Here is a 15,402-nt window from a genome sequence, read left to right as displayed (position 1 = left end):
GTGGGAAAAAACCCATGCAAGCAGATGAAGAACATGCAATCTCCGTGCAGGTGGTGTAGTGATTGGGAGGTGTAGTGGTTGGGATAAACCAACGGCCCAGTGCTGCCAGGCAGAAGTGTTAACCACTAAGCCACTGTGTGCCCCATATATAATAGAAATGGGTCACAGGGATTCAAAGGCCCTGTTTTTACAATACATCCCCCGAAACTCTTAACATCCAGACAACCCACCAGCAACATATTACAGAGTAACCTAAAAAAAATAGTAAGAAAAGAAAAAGTTTAAAAAGAATAAAAAATTATTTAACTTTTTTTTTTTATTTACTTACTGTTACTGTTACCAGTCAGTATCCCTGATCACCGCGCTGTACTGCACTGGTGACAGTATGGAGGAAAAAAAAAAATTTCATCTCCATTTTTTACAAAAAAATTGTGTCAAAAAATTCAAACCTCAAAAAAACTTGCCATGCCTTTTACGAAATGCAACAGACTCTGTACTTTCCAAAAAGGGGTCATTTGGGGGGTATTTGTCCTGGCATTTTGGGGCCTTAAGAAGTGATAGGCCCGTCAGTACATTAGGATTGATAATTTTTCAAATAAATATATATATATATATATATATATATATATATATATATATATATATATATATATATATATATATTACCATATTATGTAGAAGCAATAACTCACACAAGCCAAATAATATACGCTTATTGGGATTCTTTTTAACTAAAGACATGTAGCAGAATACATTTTGGCCTAAATTTATGAAGAAATTGGATTGTATTGAATGTTTTACAACAAAAAGTAGAATTTATAGTTTGCTTTTTTTTTTCCACAATTTTCACACATTTTTTTTTTTTTCGTTTAGATCGCAAAAAACAAAACTCCAGTGGTGATACCACTAAAACAAAGCTCTATTTGTGTGAAAAAAAAATGTACATTTTATTTGCGTACAGTGTTTCATGACTGTGCAGTTGCCAGTTAAAGTAGTGCAGTGCTGAATTCTTTGGTCATGAAGAGGGGTAAAACCCTCCGGGGCTCAAGTGGTTAAATGTTGATGATGTGGTCCAAACAGTTGTTTCAGTGCCATCTATATGTGGCACATTCAGATACAATAGTCAAAATACAATACCCAATCAAGTTTTTATAGGCAATTAAACCCAAACCTATAAGAATAGGAAGTACATAAGCACAACGAACATTGAACTTTACAGAGAAGAGAAAAACACTGAATTAAATGACCCACCTGCCTAATCTAGGACAGGCTCAAATCTGCTGAAGATTGGCAAGTTGATCTTCGGGCAGTATGAAGGGGGAAGTAACAAGTTTTCATTTTATTGTAAAGAAAGAGAGAGCAAAGAAAACCTAAGACTCCTTGTATATGGGGCCGTCTAGCTGCAGTACATCCCTCCCGAAGTTTCAGCATGCCCTGGAGGGACAGGGACAACATCCAGCCCCACTGCAGACAGTCTGCCAAAGTCTATGGCAGATTGCGTCTGAACAGGGCTGAATGATGTACCTAGTGGTACCAGTGTTTAGTGCCCTGTGAGTTCAGGGTTTAAGACGCAGAGAACAGCCACCAAACCTAGGAACTGGTATGCTGCAATGTTTTACATTTTGGGTTTAGAAATTTTGGGAAATTTTGTCTATAAATTTGTGTAAGCGTGTGTATATACCATATTTGAGTTAGCTGTTCCACTGAAAATAATGCACTGCCTATGTGACTGATCTTTTCTTAAGAAGGGAGGCAAAGTGATTGTAGTTAATATACACATCTCTGACTATGGGAAATTGATATAATGTGAGAACGCAAAATGTGTTCTGAAAATGTCCTGTACTTTTTCCCTTTTATTAACATGGGCTACACACCACATCTAGAACATCCTATTCCCATTTTATGTTTGACATCCTTGATTGATCGCTATAATGAATAGAGCTGCTATTCCTGTCCTGTGCTGAGGGTGTCATTTGGTACAAGGTCCCCTCCCTATCCCTTTATGTTTTGGCGTGATGTGCCTGCAAGATTATAGTAAATTATGATTGACAATGAACATTAGAATTCTGTGTTCTGTAGATATCCCTTTTAATTACCGCAGAAGACTAGACTTCTATAACTGCTCCTTTCAGCCCTTCTCGGTTGACTTTATTTTAAAGTAAAATTTCTATAAAAGAATACGTTGCGATTCCCATCTCCAGGATAAAATCCACTTTCGGTGATAGTTATGTTGCCATATAACATGCTACGTCTATAAAAAGAGTGCGCCTAGGAGGTATAAAAACAGGTTGTTTTATTAAGTGTTTGCGGCCGTGACGGTCCTGTCCAGCTGCTGGCTCTTCAGCAGTCCTGCTATATGATCTGTTGACCGAGTCACAGCAGCTTTGAACTAAGGAGTCTAGACCGTAAAGATTATAGGGCGAGCACATAGGATTTAGAGGCGATGAAACGAAACCCATATGTTTATATACACACAGCAATCTGTGAGGTTGCTGAAGCTTAGACTGTATTTTTATAAGTTTTTTCTGTACAGTCCTTTTTAATTTGAAAGGGTTTGATGTAGTGAGGGAACAGATCAGACACTTGTCCTGTAACCAATAGACATGACATGATTATCATCTGATCTGGCTGATTAGCCATGGTGTCTCGCTTCTCTTATTGCAACAAGTCCTAGTTCTTCTGCTACAGTCCCCCTTTTTTTTTTTATATAATGTCCTTATGTACTGCAGTACATAGTGGACACTGGCGAGAAGGGGTCGTTTTTATGAATGGCAACAGCAGTCAGCTGCAATATGGAAATACAACAAAGCAAATTGTTTGATTTCGCCACAAGCTTGTAGACTTGTACTTGTAGATGTAATAAAATGTATTGGTATGTCCATGTTACTCCACCTTTGGGTGACACTGTAGAGAAACCATAAAGTTGCATGTTGGACTTTGATTGTAATAAAGCTTATCTAAGACTGACATTTTATTTGATGCCTGATCCCTTGATTTCAGCTCGACAAAGATGATATGGTGTACATGGAAGCTTATGATAAGTTGCTTGAATCTTGGCTCACATTGGTGCAAGATGATAAACATTTCCATAAAGGCTTTTTTACACAGCACGCCGTCCAGGTGTTTAACTCTTACATCCAGTGCCATCTAGCAGCTCCTGATGGCACACGGAACTTGGTAAGTGTGATCAAATCATCACATGCTTTGCTGTATGAAAAGGTTCTGTGGTGCTCCAAGGAAGGTTTTCAAACGTAATCTTAGCCTTACTAAAGTCCTTCTCACTGATTAGCACCTTCTGTTTAATCCAAATATGTTGTGAGAAAATACTGTGTTCTTTTAGTGTATGTAAAGGCAAATTTTTTTTTTTTTGTCGCCAAAACCTGAGTTGAGGGAAAATCTTGCAACAAAAGCACCTGTTCAAGTGTCTAAGAGGAAAATCCCCTAACTAATGCAGGCCTTACATGGGTTGAATGCTAAACGATTTGTCGATCAAAAGTCTAACGTTTTGTGTATTTTGTAATCTGATGGTGCTACCATTGATTTTGATATTCAACCAACCAAACCTTCAATTTCACCTTGTGTTGCTGCAGAAAAGAAATTTATTGACCGGTAATATTCTCTTCTTTCCAGGTCACAGCTCATGGGCATTTCTTTTTCATTTTTCAAAATTTCCAATATGGCCTGATCACTCAAATTCAATGGCCACACGAAAATTGGCCGTTGCTGCGGCCCACTAATGGTGCGAAATGCGAACTAAAAAACATAATTACGATTTTCAAAAGAAAATTTATTCGGAGATGCAACCCATGTATGGCCAGCTCTAGAAAAGATTGCCCTTCAATTCCAGTTTTGCCTCTGGGATAGTAAATGAAGGATGAGCTCCCCAACAGGACACAGGTGGCAAAAAAAAAAGAGCTAACCATTTTAAACCCCTCCTACTCATTTAAGAAAAAAACACTATATAATTCTACTTAGCTTCCCATAATCTGCCTGATAACTGAAATTGCTCAAAACTAAATGAGCCTTCAGTGGCTGTCAGTGGAGGGGGAGAAAAAGCCGAGAGGCAATTGATTCGGTTGTATTCACAGTCTGAGGTCCTATCCTCTGCTAAAGCAGTGTCCCATTTTATACCAAAGTAGTGAATGGGAAGGTCTATAGCATTGGTTGCTCTGATAGCAAGAATGGCTGCACAGAAAGAAGATATTTTCTATTCCTAGGCATTACTCCCTCGCTGGCTGTTACTTTTGGCAAGTGAGATTTTGGAGAATTTAGACCAGTGAGGGAGCGATGCTGTATGAGCAGATCTGCACTGCACTCTATAACCATCCTGTAGCTGCTGAATTGCCACCAGCTTTAGGATTGTTGTGTGACGTAGTCTATATGCTGAGAGCTGCCCGACTTCTGCTAAGCAAAAGTTGGCCTAAGACGCCCAGAGCTTCTTTCTGTTAGGTCACCAATGGCAGGTAGCATTACGCTGAACAAATCCCCAAAGCTTTCCCCACCCTGCTGATGTCCTCTAGCCTCCCTCCAGTGTTGCCTGTACATCATAACTTTGGAACAGCTTCTTTATGGTGACAATGGTGAACCATGCCTGTACAGTGTGTTTCGACATGGCCACAACTATCGTAATTCGAAAGGGTGACAATGCAGGAGCACAGTTGGGGGACAGTTATCACACCACAATAGGAAGTGCCTTAACAAGTGTTTGAATAGAAAGATCACCAGGTATTCGTTTACTGAAAGTTTTAAAAGGAAACCACCTTTGAAATTACATTAACATTAAAACTTTTGAGATTGTAGTAATTGAATTTAACTATGGGCTCTAAATGATTAAATAAATCTCATTTGTTACTGTGATTTAGCATTTAGTTTGGAGTGGTATTTTTTACATATTAGGAAGTGTTTACTATGTATCTGCCATGGGTCGTCCCTGTTTTAGTAGTAGATGGTGTTTCCTTAGCTACAGTTTTGTTTTATGTGATCTACCATCCTGGTTGCTGTTTCTGTCTGCACACAGCTTGATGAGCTTGCTGTGGGTTTGTCACCCTAGGACAGGGCCAGACATAGACAGTCCTATCTGGTGTTACAGCAAGGGTGGCAATTTTCACAGAATTGTAATTGCACTTTGATATTCGGGGTATCAAGATGAAACACTGCAACTGTATATCACAGCCAGTCTGTAGCCATTGAGTGACACATAATTCATTCTAAATCTAGAAGTAAGTCCGACAATCCCTGGCATACTGCAGGCTCCCATCAAAGACTTACAAATTTGTTAATTCATATACATAAGATGCGGAGGGCATTATGCTAATGCAGCTAGAGCAGCACGTGTTGGGTATATGAAGGGGGAGCTCATCTCTATCAAATAAGTTATTTAGCTCAAAGTAACAAATTAAAGCACAGCTGACATTCCGCAGCTCGACTGGGTTTCAAAGCGGTAGTCAGGGCTTACGAATAGATGTGAAGCTCTTTGCGGTTGGCAGCTGCAGCTTTGAAGTCCCCAAAAGAGATGTGTTTGCTGGTTTAGATTAAGGAGAGACCGGAATCTAAGAACTGTGTGCAAAGAAGCGTTGGAGTGTGTGGAAGATTTGCTGCCACTGCACTCGCTTAATACGCCTTACACACTTTAATTAAGAAGTGTGCATCAGGCTCCCTGCAAATTGATGAATTACTACTTGCAATTGACATCCATTGTTGCCCTGTATAAAGGGAGTTAAAATAAAAATTCAATGCAAAGTTTGACTCCAGACAAGATAACAGTTAACCTTTAGATAGAGTAGAAAGGGTTAAAATATCTGTCCCACTTTCACTGCTCCCTGTGTTCCTCATAGGGGAGATTTAACCTTTATAATTTGTCCTGGAGATCACTGCCATCCAAAGAGAAAATGAGAGAATCCAAAATACAGCTTTCAATGGAGTGATGGAGATATTTTCCAATGAGAACGTTTGTTTTGATGACCGCTATCAGATAAGGTGTTAATCCGCATTTTGGGAGATTTCCATTTCCTGAAGAAGTATAGGGATATCTGCTGGTGGAGAGATGTAAATGGCAACAGACGCAGGTTCTTACTTTATTGAAAACTTTAAAGAAAACAAAAAGCTTTAGGCCCCGTTCACATAGGGGCGATCCGACTTCGGGTGGCGACCTCGGAGCGGCCGCCATTGACTTCATAACATTGAAGTCTATGGCGGTCGCCCCAAAGAAGCTCTGGACCCTTTTTCTAAGTCGGAGCGACTTGTGTCGCTCCTATTAGAACGGGTCCGCAGCTTCCCTATGGAAGGCGACCTGTGAGGCGACCAGGTCGCCTTAGTGTGAACGGAGGCTTAGCTGAAATTGCACTAAGTGTTTATGGAGACAGACCTATATTTACAATTAGTAATCCTTTATGTACTTTTATACACCCATCAGTCACAATTGCTTCTTAGTGGATAGACCACAACTATTGTTTAACCTAAATGCATCTTTAGTTTGTATATGTTACTAGTGACTGTAGGTGGGCTGTTTAACCATTGGTAAGATCTCCCTACTGAAGTGCTGTCTGTACACCCACTCCCCAACTTCCATGTGTAGTCGAGGAAGAGGTGTATTGCACCTGTTGCTGCACCATGTCCATATACTATAAAAGAATTAAAAAAAAAAAAAAAAAATAACATGAACATGCTAAAACTCTACATTGGCCACACTGGGCGGTACTGGGATTTTTAAATGTTTTTTTTTTTTGTTTAAAAACGTTTTTTGCTTCTGGAAAATGTGTAGACCTTTAAGCTTCTTTTCCCCATGTTCTCTTTTACTCTGTGTTGCCCCTCTCAGACTGCTAATGGTGTTGCCTCCCGAGAGGAGGAAGAAATCAATGAAATTCAAGAAGATGATCGTGACTTGTTCTCCGATCAGCTTGCCAGCGTGGGCATGTTGGGAAGGATAGCAGCAGACCACTGCATACCTCTGCTGACAAGGTACGACTACTGCCTCTGGAACACTATTTAGGCTAATTTCGCAAACAAAATTATTATTTTTAGCAATAACCGTTAACCGCTGAGAATAGCAATTGTCCTAGAAAAAACAAGACCTGCATCATATCTTAACTGAGCCCAGTGTATCCTGCATGTAAGAACCTGACTGTGAGCAATTAAGACCTTGTGCGTATAAGCTCTTAAACCGCATCTTAGGGTATTTCATTGAGTATGCAACTTTAGATTTGTAATATACAGTATACCTTTTTGAAAGTGTTGCTAAACCCAAAAAAGGAAAATGTTGTACCTTACCAGTGCTTAGATGATGTGGCTGCACTAAATGTTTTTGATAGGTTGATAGCGGTTCCCGTATTTTGGATCAAGTTCTATCACTGATACTGCTAAATCAGCCTTCACAGCTGTGCTACATGCAGCCTATCTGACTAAAGCAGAAATCTCTTACAAAGGCTATCTTCACTTCTGGAATAGATGGGTGTGAACACCCATTAATGCTTTTTGACCCCCTGGCTATCTTAAATCTTAAGTTGTTGACCCCCTGGCTATCTTGTGCACTTCCATTTCCAAAAGCCAAGGAGGATGCTAAGTTTTTCGTGGAGGCAGTGGAAGATTTTTTTTACTGCCAGAATTGTGTGTAGTTACTGCTTCATCTACTCTCTTCATGCTGGCTACTGTGGACTCATTGGTTAGAGCAGTAAGTTCTAGTCTTTGGATAGATACTCAATCCCCCACACGTTCTTCCAAGCATGAAAAGGCTATTCCTAGAAAGCATTTTCTAATTATTGACCAAGCGGATTGAACCTTTTTATCATGATTGACCCAACTCAGAGAGGTTATTCTCTACTGATCATTTTGGTGCCTTATGGAAGAGGCGTTTAGGAAGTTGCTACATTATGGAAGAGGCTTTTAGGAAGAAATAGACTTCCCACTGTGGGCTGTGGATTTCTTCCCTAGGTAATCAATCTACCCTTTCTATTGGGGGCCATTCCCTATTTTAATTCAATTGATAGGCATTTGGAGACTTTTGCCTTGCAACAGGCTATTGACACCTTGTCAGTTGTCCAGACAATAGCAAACTGAACTAAAGTTTTTAGTGAACATTTTTTGAACATAGATCCTAATCTTCCTGCAAGGTTATAATTCTTGCCCTCGGCATTGCTTTTTTGTGTAGACACCATGGAGAATGTGATCAGTCAAATTTTTGGAATGTCCTTAATTTCTGGGCATATGCGTAGAATCTTATGATTTAAAGCTTGGTCCAGGGACCTTCCTCATGAAAGGTGCCTTTCCGCATGCCCTTTGAAGATGAGCCCCTAGTAGGAATTCCCCTTGAGGATTACATTGAGAAGGCCACTGAGGGAAGGGACTTCTTACCCCACGCTTCTGTCACGCTTCCCTATTAAATGCCCCCTACAGTATGGATAAAATCTGTTCGCTCCTTCGCGGCGTTTACATCTATTGCAAGTCCTTCACCTGGTTGCAGACTCTCAAGCTCTTAGCCCATTGGATTTGTTTAAAAAAAGCCTTCTTCTCATTAAAGCTTTCTCCCCACCCCTATAGAACATTAGAGAGAGATGTCCTAGCCTTTTATTTCACTCTGTCCTTTTGGAGAGGTACACAAAGAATCTCCATTGCTGTCTGCTCTACTCCCTGAGGAAGTTTTCACCCATCCTCATCCTGCAACTGCTTCTATTTGGAATCACAAACCACCTAGCCCATGGTACTCGAGAGGTCTTGCTTTGGCCTTCTATATCCTCTTCCTCACACTTTGGCTTTTGCACACTTGTGTACTTTTTTGCAAGGCTTTTCTTTGCTGTTGCAAATTTCTGTGTCCATCTGGTGCTGCTTAGCTTCTTTTGCCCACACAGAGCCCTGCCTTTGAGCTCAAAGGGGTTACCCCATTAAAAGGGCCTCTGTAAGAACAGAACCTTCTTTTCTCTAATTAACCTTAGAACATTAGTTCGGCCTTGGCTCCCACTGTGTTCTTCTTATTGACTTCCCCCTTTCTTATGCTATATGGGGACAAAATATCCTGGAAGCCAGTCCTTGCTTCTCTGGGGCTATTCCTATTGCCTCCTTTGGAAATGTCATTCTCCCTCCTTATGCCTTGAAGGCATGTCAAACACTTACAATTCGGCTTATGGGCAGGGTCAGGATGGTTATCTTTGGCTGCCATGATTCCAGCTGACCCCTCTTCTGTTTCTCACAGGGTGAACCCTTTATGGGATTCCTTCCTCCTCTTCAATCCGGCTAGCTGTTTTATTGCCCACACCTTGATTATTGCTTAGAGATGTCCCATGGTCTAAGATTTAACTCCTGTGTACTTCAGTACATTAGGATTTAAAGTAACAGAAATTGTGGTTTACCTGTAAATTCCATGTCTTGGTGTACAGTACATGACCCAGGTCCCTCCCCTTTCCTTCTGTGATTTTCTTACTGTTTGCTAAATACTGGTGCCTTAGTCGGCAGGACACGGGTGCTGTTCCTTACAAAGCTTTTGCCAATGTCCAGTTACATGAAGGTAGCAGCACCCATAATTCTTGTACTGTACTCTTAAGATATGGAATTGAAAGACCGCAATACAAACCCAACAGGTTCTAACCTGTTACTGTATTCAGATATTAAAAAAAAAGTGTCTTTTTTTGTCCATTGACACAAGAATTGGACACTGGCAAACAGCCTGTTGAAGTCTACAGAAATTGCTTGTTTTAATTGCCTCAAGGTTGTGCAACACAATATTACATTAAGGCACTCATTATTTTCATGCCATTTTTATTTCATATATTCTGTTAAATTAAAGATTAGAAGTTACGTTCGGTTTTTCTTGAATATGGATGAATACCAATGTTTCAAGTTTTTTCAGAGAAAAATGTGTGCTTTTTTTCTGTAGGTTACGAACACGTTTGTCTACATCTGTGTGTATTACTTTACTTGAAAAAATCAGACTCATAGCAGGAATGTAAAATTTTCACTGGTCCTTGGGGGTTGTACCGATGGTTATAGAAGACCCAGAGTCATAACTTGTATAATCTTATTATGAATGGTTTTCAGTTTACAATAAAAGGATTTCCAAATGAGGAAATAAAAAAGAACAAACATACAGAACATTTTGATGTAGGTAGCTTAAAAGCAGTAGCTTACATATAAACTATACAGTGGTAGAATTTAGGAGTTCATAGACAACAACCATTATATATTTCTGTCTCATGGAAGACCATAAGAACCGACCCTCAATTCAGGAGTGGAAAAATTGTCTGTCAGAGAAACAATAGTAAAATAGTAGTTAATGTTGAATAAAGACAATCGTCCATCCAGTTCAACCTCTGTAGGTGTGTGTCAATTAATGCAGAGGGATCCTGGATGTTAATCCAGTCCGAGGTTAGCAGCAGGCATTGTATCATAAAGAGACAGAGGACATGCGACTTGTATTTGCGTCATAAAATAGTAACATAAGGTAGGACCAAAATCTACACAAATATAGTACACAAATATAGTACACAAATCGTAAACTTAGGGCGTTAACCGCAGGGAGGAAAAGAGAAAAGGGAGGGGGGCGAGAAGGGAAGGGAGAAAAAAAGGGGGAGGTAAAGTGGAGAAAATCTATCTATGGATCCATTCCCAGGGTGGAATGACCGATCAAAGACTGGGATGAGGGAGATCACTCCATCATAAGTATAGTGGAAAATCATTTGAGGTGCGACAATATTCCCACTGGAGCTAAGCAATCGGGAATCTCTCGAGAGGTTTCTCTTCCTAGGGTAGAATTTGTTCCATGGAACGGAGATCACTCATTTCACAGACCTGCTCAGACATAGGAGGGCAGATCAGTTTACGCCAGTTCCAAGCGATCAGTTCTGGTGGCCGTAATCATGTGTCGTAACAGATGCTTACGAATGGCTTTTAAAGAACCCGGGACTATTGATAGAAGGGAGATTTCAGAACTGACCTTAGAGCCACTGGTACAATTGGCATTTTCCTTTTTTCTAAAATTGACACCCCTCCCCCAGTCTTCCAGAACATATCTATCTGCTGCAGGTGAGTCCCTGCAGTGGTAGCTGCCTCACGTCCGCTTCCCGGAGTAGAATCTGTGAGAGGCTGAAGTTCTGACTGGCTGCTTTGGATCATCCCAAGTCTGTTGCTACCAGTACAGGCTGTCAAAAAATTAAGAGCCCTAAAGCAGGTTTACTTTAGAAAGATATTTTTTCTCTAAATAAGCCACTAGCAATAAATAAAAATATAAATATGAATTCTTGCTTTTAAGAAGATCTATTTTTAAAGGCTGAAAAAAAAAAAAAAAAGACTGCAAAGTCACATAGATGGCATTCCTTATTTAGACTGTGCAAATCTTGCTCTTTCAGCTTACTGGAGGACAGAGTGACACGACTTCATGGGCAGCTACAAAGGCACCAGCAGCAGTTACTGGCCTCACCGGGCACGGACTCGGTAGATAACAAAGTTTTGGATGACCTGTATGAGGACATTCATTGGCTTATTTTAGTTACAGGTAAGTGACACGTCTTTGTTCTGTTTTGCAGGGATATGCATGTTCTGGAGCTTGTTGACTGTTTTACAGTGTAACCCATTACATTTGTTTTCGGTATGCCTAGTACACACAATGAAAAAATCTGACGAAAAATTACGTTTTCGAAGCAATCGTATGATCTGATCATTAGTAAGCAGCTTTCGAGAGCTGATCACGACAGTTCATGCAAAATTATCCGAAGGGACAAACACAAATTTTTCTTGTAGGATACCAAAACGTACTATATTTGTTCAGCACAGTATTCGTCTGAAAAAAAAAAAAAAAAAATCTGAAGACCGAGACCATACATGCTCAGAAACGACAGAACACATTACAATACAACACAATACAACACGTTACATCACTTCCGAAGTTTTATTTTGTTGTACGATAATTTTTGTAACTTTAGTAACCTCTTCATTTTCAATATAAGGCTAGCCTACAATTCGTCTGACAATCTCATCTTGTGTACTGGGCTTTAGAGTCCCGCATCAAGTATTTGATTACTTATAGCTTACTTTTTTTAACCTTTCTTTCTGTGTTGACACAACCAGTGCAAACCTCTCAGGTTGTCCTCAAATACTCTGTCTCACTGGAGTCACGTAGCCAGGTCACCTCTGAGGTTGGTCCCCAGACAAAGTTAGTCTGAGATTCTCTAGGAAGAGTTCACAGCCGAGGTCAAGTTAGTTTACAATATCTCAGGCACTTTGTATCATGTTTCAGGCTGTGTCAGAGCAGTCTGGAGAAAGTGCCACAGTCTGCAGTTTTGTGTTGATCATAACACAAGTCATCCTTCTGCTGCCAAGTCATTTCTTGAGCCTTTGTTATGCCAGCAAGCTGTATTTCTCCATTCATCTTTTTGTGCAGGCTACCTCTTAGCTGATGATGCTCAGGGTGAGACTCCATTAATACCTCCAGAAATCATGGAATACTCAATTAAGCAATCGAATGACGTTGACATCAACACAACACTTCAGATCCTGGGATCTCCTGGAGAAAAAGCTTCATCTATTCCGGGTTGTAATAGGACGGACTCTGTGATCAGGTCAGTCTGAGTAGACTTTATTATATGTTGAATTACTAATCCCTGGAGGGCTGACAGGTTTATTTGCCTCAAGCTCTCTATTCTAAAAGTTCAGCCATTTTTCTCTCTTGTTCATTGACGGACACAGCGCCTGATTCTTCTTAACCATTGGGTTATACTGCCCCTTACAGGAGTAGACACACTAGGCAGGAAAAAGCTTGACTACACCTATGGGCAATCTCAGGGGGCATACACCAACTCTCAGCTATAGGCACTTCAGTTTTTTTCTGCTTAGTCAGGAGTAAGGACCTAGTCCCTTGCTGGGATCTCTGGTCCTGGCATTTTTTTTCCCTTTTAAATGGAATTTAAATTTAGAAATTTTGCTCCTGTAAGAACTACAATCAAGTGCCGGACTGGGCGACGAACTGGATAATAAAGATCCTTGGGGTCCCTTCAGTGCGGCCAGCTAGCACATGCAGACCACAGCTCCCTGCTAGGTCGGCTGTGGCATAGCCCCACTGGACGGGGGTTTGCCTGCGAGTTAAACGTCTTGCGAGGACGCATTCGAACTGGCTTCGGCCTGAGTCGCAGCGTTTCCTCCTGGACGACAGCACCCACGTTTGCGATGAAGCAGTGTTCTGTCTAGAGTGGTGCCCACCCTGTTCCTGATGTGGCAGGTGACTGTCCCCCCCAGTACCCCTGGAGGATTTTGGGGTGGACGTGGGCCCTCCCTTGGATGGTCGGACCCCCAGGTTCCCCTCCCTTCCCCCCAGCCCCCAAATAGTCGAGCGGATAGTTCAGCATTCGTGGGCCTCACGGCCGTGGCTTTGCTGCCTACTACTCGGAAATTACTTATAGGCGCCTCTTATATCTCAGTTGTTATCGGGTTGCTAGGGTAAGTCAGCTTGGGTCACGACATTTGATGGACGATGTATCATCTTATTTCCTCGAGTTTTGTTTTTAAACAACGGAGAATGTGATTATACACAGCTACTTTGAGATACTACTGTTGGGTCCTAAAGAAGCTGTTTCTGCAAAACGCATTCATCCACCAGTAAACCTGACTATAGAATGTTTATATGTATTTGTATATTTTGTACTATTTTTTGAATATCTTCTGTGTTGGTTTTTTTTTTTTTTTTTAAATTATTGAATGCCTATGTACTAATAAAATACTGTGACTTTTTTAATATAAAATACTATTCTTTTGTGTTTGAATATATGGAACAATTAAATCCCCTCCTGCCCAGGTGTGCTTGATCACCTTCCCATTCCATGCCCTTGTTCCCTTACCGTTCACATTCCACTTTCACACCTGGACCCTATTTATTTGCTACTTTACATATTGGGGACGGTGCCGTGCAGTTTTATCAGCCGATCCTTCTTCACACAAATTCTATCCATTCACATGGTAGTGGCGTCCCTACTTCAGGGGGATTTCTTCTCGCTTTTATTGACATCAAAGATGCCTACCTGCACATTCTAATGTGTGCGCTTCTTCCGTTTGGCCAAGAATGAGGAGCATTATCAGTTTGTGGCGCTGCCCTTTGGTCTCAACTCAGCACCTCGGGTCCTCACAGGAGTGTTTGCCCCAGTGCTGGGGAGTGAGTCAGGGGGGATCGCAGAACTGGGGTACCTGGACGATCTTCTGCGAGTGGAGTCTCCGACTGCTTTGATGGACTACTGGAGATTGCTCTGCAAATTCTGAGGGATTTTGGTAAGATCCTGAACATTCAGGAGTCTTTGTTTTGGTTCTGTCCACAAAAACTGGACTATCTGGGTCTGACTCTGGACTCTGCCTCAGCCAGAGCGTTTCTTCCTCGGGAAAAACTCCAGACATTGCAGGAGGCAATTCCACTTCTGTTGTTCAGCAGACAGTCATCCCTCTGGGCTTGGATGCGCGTGCTAGGCCTGATGGCGTCTACCCTCGAGGCGGTCTGTGTCCACCGTTCCACACAAGATCTCTGCTAAAGAGATTCTGGTGAAATGGGTCAAGGATCCACAGTCTCTAGTGGTGGCTTCGCTCTCCGGCACAATCGTCTTCCGGGGTGTCTGGTACGATTTCTTTCGGACAATGTCATGGCCGTGGTCTGTCAATCACCACGGGGGGCACAAGAAGTTCCCTGGCGGCTCGGTAAGTAGCCGGCATTCTAATGTGGGCTGACTTATTTGTTCCAGTCCTCTCAAACTTCTGCCACGACTCCTGTGCAGGATTCAGGGAGAAGGGATTTCCGGTCATTCTAGTTTTCTAGTGGCTCCAGACTGTCCTCGCCGGTCTTGGTATGTCGATCTGGTATGGCTGGTCGCCGATGCTCCTTGGGGGACTTCCTCTCAGGGAGGATCTGCTGTCCCAAGGACCAATCTTCGATCCTGTTTTACAGTCGATGGCTTTAACATCTTTGCTGTTGAACGCCAGGTGCTAAAGGATGGAGATTAATTGAATCAGTGATTCCTACGCTGTTAAAAGCTAGGAAATTTGCCTCTAGGAAGATCTACCATCATACATGGAAGACGTACATTGCGTGGTGTGAGTCTCTTGGGGTTCATCCTCACTCCTCCTCGGTGGATCGGATCTTAACCTTCCTTCAACGGGGGGAGGGTTGAACAGAAATTGATCCTAAGTACCACCAAGAGCCAGGTATCGGGTTTTATTGGTCTTTTTCTAACGTTCTTAGGCCACACACTCCTTGGTGCGTACCTTTTCTTCAGGGTGTCTGACATTTAGTTCCTTCAGTGCGGGCTTCGATGCCGCCCCATAATCTTAATGTGGTGCTTTCAGCTCTACTGAAGCTTCTCTTTGAAAATATTTAGGAGGTTCCCTGCTTACGTTGCCCCAGAAGATGGCCTACTTTGGTGGCTATCACCTCTGTATGCAGGGTGTCGG

The 15,402-nt window shown here is 41.7% G+C and overlaps 1 protein-coding gene across 1 annotated transcript in view; it reads left to right on the top strand.

Annotated features, from left to right (window-relative positions):
- The window catches only part of XPO4 (exportin 4), a 249,811-nt gene that overhangs the window by 177,973 nt on the left and 56,436 nt on the right, over positions 1-15,402 (top strand). The window contains exons 10-13 of the mRNA XM_082245244.1: positions 3,001-3,177; positions 6,815-6,957; positions 11,331-11,476; positions 12,362-12,539. Of these exons, the coding sequence (XP_082101370.1) occupies positions 3,001-3,177; positions 6,815-6,957; positions 11,331-11,476; positions 12,362-12,539 (644 nt within the window). The remainder of the gene's footprint in view (positions 1-3,000; positions 3,178-6,814; positions 6,958-11,330; positions 11,477-12,361; positions 12,540-15,402) is intronic.

Source organism: Pelophylax lessonae, assembly GCF_965119305.1.
Source record: "Pelophylax lessonae genome assembly, chromosome: 2".
Taxonomy (NCBI): domain Eukaryota; kingdom Metazoa; phylum Chordata; class Amphibia; order Anura; family Ranidae; genus Pelophylax; species Pelophylax lessonae.
The sequence above is the reverse complement of the archived record's forward strand: the minus strand, read 5'-3'. Positions and strand labels throughout refer to the sequence as shown.